We start from the raw sequence: 12,155 nt of genomic DNA, 5'->3' as shown, positions 1-12,155 counted from the left end.
ACATCGGTGGAAGCCGACAATAATAAATACTCCCTCCATTTTACAAAGAATGATCTAGTTTGACTTGACACCGAATTTAAGAAAATAAAGAAGACTTTTGAATCTTGTGATCCTAAATTAAAGTTATGTCAAATGTACAAAATTGCCCTTTAATCTTATGACCTTTAACATGTCACGTGAAAAGCTGAAAGTAAAATGTTACCAAAAAAAGAAAGAAGTCATTCTTTTTGAAACAGACTAAAAAGAAAAGAAAGTCATTCTTTTTAAAACGGAGAGAGTAGCTTATAAATTGTTCACTCGCTCTAAAATAAAAATAATAATCTTGAAATTGAATTTAAAATTAACTCTATCATTTATTTTTGATTAATGATTATTATAAGTTTTAGTAAGTCTCATAATTATTTATATTAAAATAATATGATTACCGTCTAAAAAAATCACATAAAAATGTAATCAATCTCATCCCGCATATCAAACAACCTATTGACATGTGGTGGAATAGCCCAAAATGACAAAAAAAAAAAAAAAAAAAGTGCTCCTTGTGGGCTGGGGCTTGCCATATTGAGGTTTTTTGAATTTGCTCACCCCGACCCCCCCAAACCCCACACCACAACCCCAATGATGAGTCAGTTGATAAATTCTTTGAAAATTAACTGAAGAAATCTCTCACCTTTTTTCTCCATATAGTTTTTGGTAAATCTCTGAAAAATCCCTTCTCTTCAACTTGTATATGAATACCCTTTGCACTTTAATCCATGGATGTAAAGATTTGAAATGAATGATATTTAGTCTATTTATGCTTTTATTTAGGTTTCCATGTATCAAAGATTTGTTTTTTTTCGTATATTTTGAATGAAAATCGATTTTTTTGCTAGAAATTTGTTGTTGTTGTTGTTGATTGTGTTTATTAGAACTTTGTGCTTCTGTGAGTTTCCAGTTATATATAGAATGTTTAAAACTGTATTTGCCTATTTGGTTTGAGCTTAACTCTTGTGTACACTTCTGATGTCTAACTCTAACTAATGCAATATGGTCATTGAAAATCGAGTAGTCGGTAGATGTGCATTATCTTGCTGTCTGTTCATACTAGTAGTCGTAGTATTGTTCTTGTAGTTTTTGGTCGTTCGGTTTCTGATACTATATGTTGTTTCTTGTACTTTGACTGCTATGTAAGTAGTATTTTGTTTCTAGTAGTGTTCTGTTACTATCTGTTGTTTCTTGTACTTCAATTACTTATTTTTCTGGACTGCTTTGGGATTCTTTTTTTCTTGAGTCGAGGATCTATCGGAAACAACTTTTAAACTTCTAAGGTAAAGGTAAGGTATGTGTACCTATACCCTCCCTAGACCCCTCTTTGTGGAACTACATGGGGTATGTTGTTGTTGGATCATTGAAAAGCTAATCACAAGTAAATGTCTGTGTTTGTTGCAGATTGGTAGCCTGAAAAATGTTCTAACTACCCTACTATATAACCAGTTAAATTGAACAAATAGTATATAAATTATTTGCACTGTCAGTGTATGCTAATTAAATCCATTTGAATTTTGTGGTCTTTTTAAGGGAATAATGGGGAAAAAGGCTAAGAAAAAGGCTAGAAGTGGTGTAAAGGAGACGCGGAATCCTGTTGCATCTGCAAATCGTATTGATGAAAAGATCAGTCCGAATATTGAAACTCATGATGATGCAGTTTCTGTTGTAAATGATAGAAAAGGATGTCCACATGTTGATAAGGTTATTGATGTGGACAAAGTCTCCGCTAAACTTAAGTCTTCGAAACCTGTTAGGTGCGAAGATTGCAAGGAAGGAGTAGCTGATAGACAAGCTAGTAGGACAAAAGGTAAACAAGGAAAAAAGAAGGGAAGTGCAGATCCCAAGCAGAAGTCTAAAGCCATTTGGGTCTGTTTAGTATGCGGTCATTTCTCGTGCGGAGGTGTTGGGTTGCCTACTACACCTCAGAGCCATGCAGTTCGGCATGCGAGACAATACCATCACCCTCTCGCTGTACAGTTTGAAAATCCTCAACTGCGCTGGTGTTTTCTGTGCAACACACTACTTCATGCTAAAAAAGTAGAGGATGGCAGTGAACAAAAAGATGTACTTGAGGACATTGCAAAGATGATTAAAAGGCGTCCGTCTGAAGGACCTACTACTGATGTGGAAGCTGTTTGGTTCAGGAGTGGGAGTGTCACTAGCGAAATTAAATCAGAAGCTTCTGCTTCTATAAGTGCTGATGGAAAATGTGGTTGTGCCATTAGGGGATTGGTTAATTTAGGGAACACATGTTTTTTCAATTCAATAATGCAGAACCTACTGGCAATGAATAGACTACGGGATTACTTTCTTAAGTTTGATGGTTTTGCTGGTCCTCTTACCGCTGATCTGAAGAAGCTCTTTACTGATACAAGCAATGAGGCTTCATTGAAAGAATCTGTTAATCCAAAATCTTTGTTTGGTTCATTATGTACCAAAGCTCCACAGTTTCGAGGATACCAACAGCAGGACAGTCACGAATTGCTTCGTTGTTTACTTGATCGTCTGTGTACTGAGGAATTGACCTGCAGAAAGCAAATCAAATCTTCTCAGGATGGCCGTAAATCCCTGAGTTCATGTCCAACATTTGTCGATGAAATCTTTGGTGGTAGACTCTCTAGCACTGTTAGCTGTCTTGAATGTGGGCACACTTCAGTAGTCTATGAGCCATTCTTGGATCTCTCATTGCCTGTTCCGACTAAAAAACCTCCTTCTAAAGGAGCTCAATCAGTCTCCCATGCCAAAATATCAAAACCTCCAAAGAGAAGTGGAAAAGTTCTTCCTAAAGTTAGCAGAGATGCAGCTTCTCTCAATTCTCAACGAAATGGAGAGAAACCTCTCAGCCATGTGTATCCTAAAGTACCTGTCACTGAGGGAATGATACTTCCTTCTGATACATCGCTAGAATCCATTGATGCTGGTGTTATGGCTGATAATACGGGTTTAACTTCACAGGACTCATGTTTCACTCAGAAGTCCCGTAATGAGGAAACTTGCGAGGGTGTGACTAGGCAGTTGGCTACGGTGGATAACTCGACATGGTTAGATTTTCTCGAACAGGATACACTGCCAAATGGTGATGACGCAGCTTCAGAAGTTGATCACATCCTGACTAATCAGGGTTCTGAAACTGGATCTGTTCAACCTGTTGACCCTTTGCAAAATAATCTTGATGCTGATACAGAGATGAAGTTGACATGTACAGACAGCACTCGTTCTCCTAATGATTTAATGTGTTTGGATGACCAAGTACAATCCAAATCACAAGACTGCGATATAGCTTCTGAATTCAGTAAAAGGTTACTGGTTAAAGAGTCTGGAAAGATCAGCTCTGTGGATTCAAATCTTGGAACAGATTCATGTACGAGGCTATCGGAAGATGATGCCCCGTTACAACTACAAGAGTCAGAGATTCTGTTACTTCCATACAAAGAAGTAACCTCAACTGCTGGCGACATGTTAAAAGAAGGTTCTGAGGTATCCTCAGCTACTGTTGGTTGGGAAGAAGATTCATTGGACTTGGATGGTGTTGGAGACTTATTTAGTGAACCTGAGTCTGATGCACGGTCTTTGTGCAATGCTGCTGTTTCTCAGGCCAATGGACTGAGAGAAGCTAGTTTTACTGTTTCAAACATCAGCGTGTCTGATCCGGAAGAGCTTGATAATACAGATGCTCCTGTATCAGTGAAGAGTTGTCTGGCTTATTTTACAAAGCCCGAGCTTCTTTCCAAAAGTGAACATGCTTGGCAATGTGAAAATTGCACAAAAGTTTTAAAAGAAAAGAGAATGAGATCTAAGAATAAATTGACGAAGCCTAGATCACATAGCATGGTGAATGGACATGACGACAAAAATCCAAATGGTGTGTCTTCTTCAGGAACATCTCCTCCGCCTGAACTGAGAACTCATAATGGAAGTACAGACAAAGATGCGTTAGAAACTTTTGAGGACAGATTATTGTCCCCAAAGGGAACCAGCCCTCGAGTTGATCGAGATTCAGTGTCTTGGCTATCGGAAAACAGCACACAGGAAAATCACAGTGAAATTAGCAGTCAAGTGAATAGAGACTATCAGACCAATAAAGTTCAACTGCTGGAAGCTCCGCTGATTTCTGCTATATCTGAATCTGAAGAAAGTGAGAATGAGGAGACAGACTTTAAAAGAGTTAGAGTTGAAAGAGATGCAACTAAACGGATCCTAATTGATAAGGTCCCTCCTATTTTGTCAATTCATCTAAAGAGGTTCCGTCAAGATGCTCGGGGGCGCTTGAGTAAGCTGAGTTGCCATGTCAATTTTAGAGATGCAGTTGATCTGAAGCCATATGTTGACACCAGGTTTGTTGATTCTCCTTCATTTTGGGCATTTAATTATTTCTGGACTTTTGTGTATCCCTTGTTCATTAGACTGATTCTATTATTTTGATTCATATTTTATGCAAAAGTTCAACAAATAACGGCCAAAAACTTTGGAGTCCACGATAGTGAAGTCATGGAATCTTTTGAGACAGAACTTGTCATTGATGCTATTACACTCTTACATTCGATGTTACTTTGACATTCATTTAATATATCTTTGAACATCCTGCATGTTTGAGAACTTCAGCACAAGAAATTTATAACAAACTATGTACCTTTTACATATCGTTCACAGACAGTATACAAGTGTAGAATGAAAACATCCTATTTAGAAATAATCTAACTTTAAACTTCTCATTTTACCTTAATGAGATGATTAATACCCACAAGTTTCAAAAGTGTTCCTTTCTTGAACTCTATGCTCACTCGAGTAACATCAAATAAAATGGGATGGAGGAAGTAATACTTTGTGCGTGTGTATCCGTGTAACATAACTTACCACCCTTGCTTTTTATGAAAAATATGATTGAATTCATGTTCTTGTTTCCGACATGTTTTACCACAAAAAGAGAGAAAATACAGCTATGGTTCCCGAGCTTTTTCTCTTATATAATCCACTTGTACTTGATATTCCTCAGCAGCAAGTTGTTTCAGTAACTGCAAATGCCCTTAGAAACTTTTTTTTTTTTAATCTTTTTAATACACAATACAAGATGAGGTCCAGGGTGTATGCTAGTTGTTTATGATAGCGAGGGTGTCAACCAAAAGCTTGTACTGTGGAGATGCATTCTAGAGAGTTGGGGGTCGTTTGGTTGGGAACAAGTTATTATGCTCTCCATAGTATGTTAGTGATTTCAAAGATTTGTCGATAAAATAACCATATGTTCAATGCACATGCAATATGTCATTTTTTCTATTAAGTTTCTGCAAAATGGAATATCTCTGCTGAAATAGCCTGATGATTACTTGATGATCACCTTTGCAGGTGTCTGCAGAAGGATACATACAAATACCAGCTTATTGGTGTAGTAGTACATTCGGGGACGATGAGGGGAGGTCATTATGTTGCATATGTTAGAGGAGGTCCCAAGATCACAGGGAAAGACGAGAACGCGGAAGATTTTGTGTGGTATTATGCAAGTGACACTCATGTTCGTGAGGTCTCATTAAAGGATGTTCTTCGCTCTGAGGCATACATTTTATTCTATGAAGAAACTTGATATAAATTTCTTAATTTATGATAATTTTTGGGCATACACACACAGAAGTAAAGGGTGGGGAGAGTGAGTAATCTCCAGTATCAACACCCATTTTTTATTTTCAAATTTTGATGTGTAATTGATTAAGGAAGTTACTCATTTTAGAATGTACTTTTTTAAGAAAGAGAATATGATTTATTTTTATTTTTTATGAAAATTGAATTAGTATATAGGATGAAAATAAACGATAGCAAGGGACGGAGCTACACTTCTAGCTAAGTTCGGTAGAACGAATAACTCTTGTCAAAAATCATGTATTTGTTATAAGAAATCCACTTAATATGAATACATAGTTTATCTAGATTGCAGTAAACTGCTTATTTAGAATTTAGAATTCCTAAACTTAAAATTTTCAACTTATTTTTTGTAACAAAAAGGGAAAATTATATATCATGAATTATAGATCATTGATCGTGTCAATGTCAACTTAGAATTTATAAATGTTTGTACACTTTTCTTTGATTATGACTATATATAATATATCAAATAACAAAATGTTTTTTTTTTTCAAAATAATTATTTATATGTTTAGTGCCTGTCTAAAGTAATTATCGGTTAGTCAACAAATATTAGTAAAATCCTTCATGATTTTTATTTCTAAAGTTTTTGACTTTTTGTTAGCCTAGTCTATGCTCTCTCTCTCTCTCTTACATTTTAATTTTTTAAGAAAATAAGTTTTCTTTTAGTGCGTTGAAATCATCAAAATAGCAAAAATGATGTATAAAACCGATGCTACAAGATACTGATATAGGATGTATGGTTTTCCTTTTGTGGCCGCATCCAAAATTTTGAGTTTATCGACTCTGGATTCTAGAAAAGGTAATTTACTACCTTCTGAATAACTTAATTTATACATATTAAATGAAAATCAAAAATCAAAGCAATTGAGTTGTATCGAATCCGTAGCTAGAGTTCAAACATGATGTTGATTATAGAACAACTTCTTCATCAACCAAAGGATTTTCTCAACTTCATGAGCTGATGATATCTTTGATGAAACAAAACAGTCGGATCCAGAATTTGAACTTCTAAGTTATGTCAATTTACTATGTGAAATCGAACGATTCTATAGCAATTGGATCAACACATGAGAAACAAAATGTACCTAGAATCAGCAAAAGTATCCCGAATGCAATGGCTGATGAACAGATTGCAGCAGGATGGCCTGCTTGGCTTGTTGCAACGGGCACTGAAGCTATCCATGGATGGCTTCCCAGAAAACTTGAATCGTTCCACATGCTTGATAAGATTGGTTACGGAGCTTACAGTACTGTTTACAAGGCTCGTGACCTCGAACACAACAAAATAGTTGCTCTGAAACGATTGAAGTTTGACAATGTAGAATTAATGATGAAGGAAATCAACATTTTACGAAGGCTGGATCACGAAAATGTTATCAAATTGGAAGGGTTGATCATCACATCAGGTATTATATTTGGTTTTTTATATCTTATTTTCGAGTATATGGAACATGATCTCAAAGAACTTCTATCAATCCCCGGAGTATTTTTCTCCGAATCACAGATCAAATGTTATATGAAACAACTTCTAAATGGAATTAATCATGTCCATAGTCGAGGTATCCTTCATCGAGACATAACCACATCAAATCTATTACTTGATAATCGCGGTATCCTGAAAATTGCAGACTTTGGCCTGTCTACACTTTCCAAATCCAAGCTTAATGTCCCTTTGACTAGCTGCATTGGGACTCTCTGGTATCGAGCACCAGAACTGTTAATTGGATCGTGTTTTTATGGAATCGAAGTGGATCTATGGAGTATTGGTTGTGTACTCGGAGAATTGTTTAATGGCAAAGGAATTTTGCAAGGTAATAACGAAATTGATCAGTTGCATAAGATATTCAAGCTATGTGGATCTCCTTCTGATGAATATTGGCGAAAATACAATTCGTCTGATGCAGCAATTTTGAAACAGAAAGTACCTTACAACACGAAAATCGAAGAAACATTTCATGATTTTCCTGTTGCTGCTCTGGAACTTATGCAAATTCTGCTTTCTGTAGAACCACAGTGCAGAGGGACTGCTGTTATTGCTATGGATCACAGTTTTTTCAAAGTTGAACCATTTGCTTCTGATTCGTTTAGTTTGCCTAAATACCCTCCAACTAAAGGATTGGATGTAAAATGGAAGAATTCTAAGGTGTGTTCAACCATTTTCGACGAAATTAACTGGATGGATGAGAAGTATGATTTTACCATGGATGCTTTAGAGATTGCACCCTGGGTAACAATAGATGAAAGACGAAGATACAAAATGCCCGAATCAGCAAATTCTTCTGAAGGAGCTAATAGAGATAAAGGCAAGGAGGATCAGGAACACAACTTCTGGAGTTTTATAAAGGGAAAGAAGAAGCAAAATCATGTTCCGTCAACTGCTGCCTCGAAGAGAGTTAATGGCCATGATATCAAGGGTAAAAAACAGCAGTATGGTTTATTGATTACTGCATCAAATCAAAATGATCGTGATTTCAAGGGAAAGAAGAGTGATTTTTATGCTCGGTTACCTGTTGAATCGAACTCAATGGATGTGGATCGAGTGCTCAGGGAGCATGATCGGCATATCCAGGAAGTTGTTGAGCGCACCAAGCTTGAGAAGAAAATGAGAGCTAAAGTTCAGGTTGAAGGCTGAAATGGAAGCATGGTGGACAAAGCATCCCATGGCTCGAACTAGTGACTTATAGGTCACACAGAGATAACTTTACCGTTACTCCAAAACTCCCTTCAGACCTGAAGGCTGAAGTAAGCAAATTAAATTACAAATTTAGATCAGTTGTATTCATCAAGGAACACTTTTCATGTAACTTGCAATCCTGCTTTGAAAACTTTTTTCTTTATTGAGCTGAGGGGTCTATCAGAAATCGTTTATCTACCCCATAAAAATAGGGCTAAGATCTGCATATATACATAATACCTCTAAACGCCACTTGTGATATTACACTTGGTATGTTGTTGTTCTTATAACCGTAAAGTCTTTTTGCTACTTTTAACAGTAAAGTTACTATAGTGAGTGCAGTTTAATAATTTTTTTGTTATAAAACAGAGGTAGAAACAGATTTTTCGTTAAAGGGGTTCAAACTATAAAGAAGTCAACACACGAAGAAGTTAGAGGATTCAACATCTACTATATAGATATAAAAAAAATCATTTTAGCATTAGATATGCTATACAATTTTTGACCGAACCCCTTGCACCATTCTGGTTCTGCCCCTGGTTATAAAGGTAAATTTCAGTTACCTTAATGACAAAAAATACTAGTTATTTTTTTGTTATAGTAGGTAAAGTTCAGTAAATTTATTGTTAAAGTTCAGTTACTTTAGTATAAAACTTTACTATCATACCTATAAAATTTCAGTTACTTCACTTAAGAATATTTATTGATCTAATTACTCAATTTAAGTTACTTTAAAACTCTTCATCTATTAATTCAACCCAACTACAAGAAACTAAGTCTCACTGCAATTTTGTTAAATTACTGAATGGGTTTCCATCTAATAAGTCTATGTGCTCTTTTATTATTAACTGGAGTTTTTGAAGGTCTAGCTTTACCATTTGATAAAAAATACAACATTTCTTGGGGGAACAACAATGTGAAGTCATTGAAAAATGGAGAAGAAATTCAGCTATCCCTTGATAAATTTTCTGGTGATCTTACCTTTGTAGTTTTCTTCTTTCTTTCTTTTAGTGCTTTTACACTTCAATTTTGAAAATGCACATCTAGACACCTCAACTCGTTCTTACTATGTCTCGTGCATGGACATCCGGTGTTGATATGACACATAATTCTTGGAGGTATCTAGATGATCATTTGATTTGACGGAGTGTTCAACTGACATATTGAAAACGAGTTAAGAAGTTGAAGCGTTTAGTTGTCAGTTGAGGCCAGAATAAGACGTATACCTATACGTTATGTCATTTTTAAATAGGGTGATGCGTCAAATTTTGTCCCTTTACTATGAGAAATTGTTCAATTGTGCCTTAGCTTAGAGTTTTTGGTCTATTCCTTCTCTTGTTGTTCACATATTATCTTGTATTTGCCCTTGCTATTAATGTTGCTCTAGAGTGAAATGTTTGGATTCCACGTGTCTAAATTCTTTATGTCGATATTTAATGATTTAAAATGACTATCAACTTGAAGCTCTAGTAGGGGTAAAAGGAAAAAAATGAGAGTTTTTTCCTTACGATAGGGTAAAAATAAAACTAAAAGTTTAACGGATGGAAAAGTTGCTCAATTTCAAATAGTACGAGGATAATTTGACTTTTCTTCCTTTCTCTTTTTTCGATTTTAAGTTTTTGTTTTCTTAGAATCCTAAATACCAAATGATTTTTTTTAAAAAATAAATAATAATCTGCAGGATGTGGAATTCAGTCCAAACAAAGTTATGGCTCTGGATCATTCAAAATGAGAATAAAGCTACCAAACAAAGACTCAGCTGGAGTAGTGACAACCTTTTATGTAAGAACACATATATCATTCAATTTCTCACTTCTTAAGAGTTAAAATAATTTAGTTTTTTACCATAAGTTTTACAAATATTCATCTCTTGAAAGGAGGGAGTTTGGTGAAAAAAATATTGCGTTCATGTAGGATTTGAGAAAGGATCATATTCTAGAGGGTGTGATATAGAGAGACAATCAACCTAATACAATTATTGTGGTTACTTTTACGATTCAATCTCGTGGCCTAAGGTCACACGAAGACAACTGTACCATTGCTTCAAGACTCCTCTTCCTTCTAGTACTAGATAAACTCTCTTCTTTTTTTTTTAAAATGTTGGATTAACATGGACAATGAGGATACATATAGCCAAGCCGATTTTGCTCGGATGTAATAGTTATTAAATAATTCATTACATTCAAAACTATAAAAATTCATTATAGTGTGGAAATTCTAATTTAATTTTAAGTTACTCAATTTTATTTTATAAGTTGTATTGTTTATCTTCTTTTTTAATTTTTATTTTATTTTAATCTTTTGGTAGCTACATTCACATACAAGCCACCATGATGAATTGGATTTCGAGTTTTTAGGTAATAGAAAAGGGAAATCATACATATTGCAAACAAATGTATTTGCAAATGGTATTGGTGATAGAGAAGAAAGAATTCAACTTTGGTTTGATCCAACAACAAACTTTCATGAGTACTCAATCCTATGGAATTCAAATCACATTGTGTAAGTTCATTTTTCTTTTTTGTATCCATCCAGTATCTGATATCCACTTTATGATTTTATTGATTCGAATTTGTGCCAAAAAGTCCAATTTTAGAAGTAAAACACTCTTACTCGAACTTCAAACCTCTAATTGACGCTTTGATAATAACTACATAGTAATGTTCCTTTCCAAAATTTAAAAAAAATAGATTAATCTAGATGTAACAAGTTATTTCATAGTGTTTCGTGTGAAGTTAGATCAACCGACATGCTCTTTCAATTTAATCATTCAGTATCCAAAGCTTACTAGTCTAGTTAATTTGGATCCTCATCGGGTAGGCCCATTAAGGAAAGTAATATAATTTCCACATTTCTTAGCATTTTGTACTTATCGTATCACTCGGTTTGGTTATTCAGATTTTTTCATTCCTTGACATTGTGTTTGTGTAGGAGTAGAGTAAGACGTAAATTTCTTCTATAGCAAAAAGTTTTCCATTCTTAAGATTGATGAAACCAAGGCTTTATAATTAAAAGTGAATGTATCCCAACCATCCTTATGTACCTCTCGATGACGATACAATCTTTACATTTACTATTTAATATTTATTGTCTAATTGATTTGTTTATTTAAAGTTTTTTTGTAGATGAAATACCAATTAGAGTTTACAATAACAAATCCCATAGAGGAATTGGATACCCTACACAACCAATGCAATCAGAAGCCACAATATGGAATGGAGAAAGTTGGGCAACAGAAAATGGAAGTGAAAAAATTAATTGGTCAAATTCTCCATTCATAGCTCAATTCCAAGGCTTCAACATTGAAGGTTGCCCTTCTAATAGTCATAGTTTGAATTGCAATTCAACAAAGTTGTGGTGGAATTCTAAGAAATTAACTCATAATCAAGAAAAATCATATAAAGATATTAGAAGCAAAAATATGATTTATGATTATTGCAAAGATACCAATAGATTTCAAGACATTCCTTTAGAATGTTCAAGTGATTATTAAATATTTGATTTTCTTATGATACACTCGATTCGATGCAATGTGAAATACAGAGCCTCAAAAATTTAATCTAATTAATTGTTGGGAAAATTGTATATAATAACAAACTATTAATTAATTGTATCTCATAGCAAACTGTTCCTATTTCGCCTCTCTCCCTGGTGGAATCTTGCTCGCCACTCTCGTTCTCGCTGGCAGTCTCGCTCGCCTCTCTCGCTTTTTATACAAACACAAATGTATAAAATGTGTTTGTGTTTGTATAAAGCGAGAGAAAATTGTATATATACATATATTTTCGTTCCCCTCTCTCCCCTCTCCCAGATCTCG

General features: G+C 34.8%; 2 protein-coding genes across 2 annotated transcripts; both read left to right on the top strand.

Annotated features, from left to right (window-relative positions):
- Positions 1–583: 583 nt before the first annotated feature.
- LOC102584496 (ubiquitin carboxyl-terminal hydrolase 2) lies at positions 584–5,765 on the top strand. Its single transcript, XM_006365414.2, has 3 exons — positions 584–693; positions 1,561–4,364; positions 5,371–5,765. The coding sequence occupies exons 2-3, from the start codon at positions 1,567–1,569 to the stop codon at positions 5,603–5,605; spliced, it is 3,033 nt and encodes a 1,010-aa protein (XP_006365476.1). The 5' UTR covers positions 584–693; positions 1,561–1,566; the 3' UTR covers positions 5,606–5,765.
- Positions 5,766–6,634: 869 nt separating this feature from the next.
- On the top strand, positions 6,635–8,338 carry LOC102586139 (probable serine/threonine-protein kinase At1g09600). The gene has a single exon (XM_006365418.2). It carries the CDS (start codon positions 6,680–6,682, stop codon positions 8,294–8,296), a length of 1,617 nt encoding a protein of 538 aa, XP_006365480.1. The 5' UTR covers positions 6,635–6,679; the 3' UTR covers positions 8,297–8,338.
- The last annotated feature ends 3,817 nt before the right edge of the window (positions 8,339–12,155 follow it).

This window comes from Solanum tuberosum, unplaced genomic scaffold (genome assembly GCF_000226075.1).
Source record: "Solanum tuberosum cultivar DM 1-3 516 R44 unplaced genomic scaffold, SolTub_3.0 scf00512, whole genome shotgun sequence".
Lineage (NCBI taxonomy): Eukaryota > Viridiplantae > Streptophyta > Magnoliopsida > Solanales > Solanaceae > Solanum > Solanum tuberosum.
This window is presented reverse-complemented; position numbering and strand designations above follow the sequence as displayed.

Coding starts and splice junctions, on each gene's coding strand:
- LOC102584496 (XM_006365414.2), top strand. CDS start 1,567: ATGGGGAAAAAGGCTAAGAAAAAGGCTAGAAGTGGTGTAAAGGAGACG. Junction 4,365..5,370: donor AAGCCATATGTTGACACCAG/GTTTGTTGATTC, acceptor TCACCTTTGCAG/GTGTCTGCAGAAGGATACAT.
- LOC102586139 (XM_006365418.2), top strand. CDS start 6,680: ATGTCAATTTACTATGTGAAATCGAACGATTCTATAGCAATTGGATCA.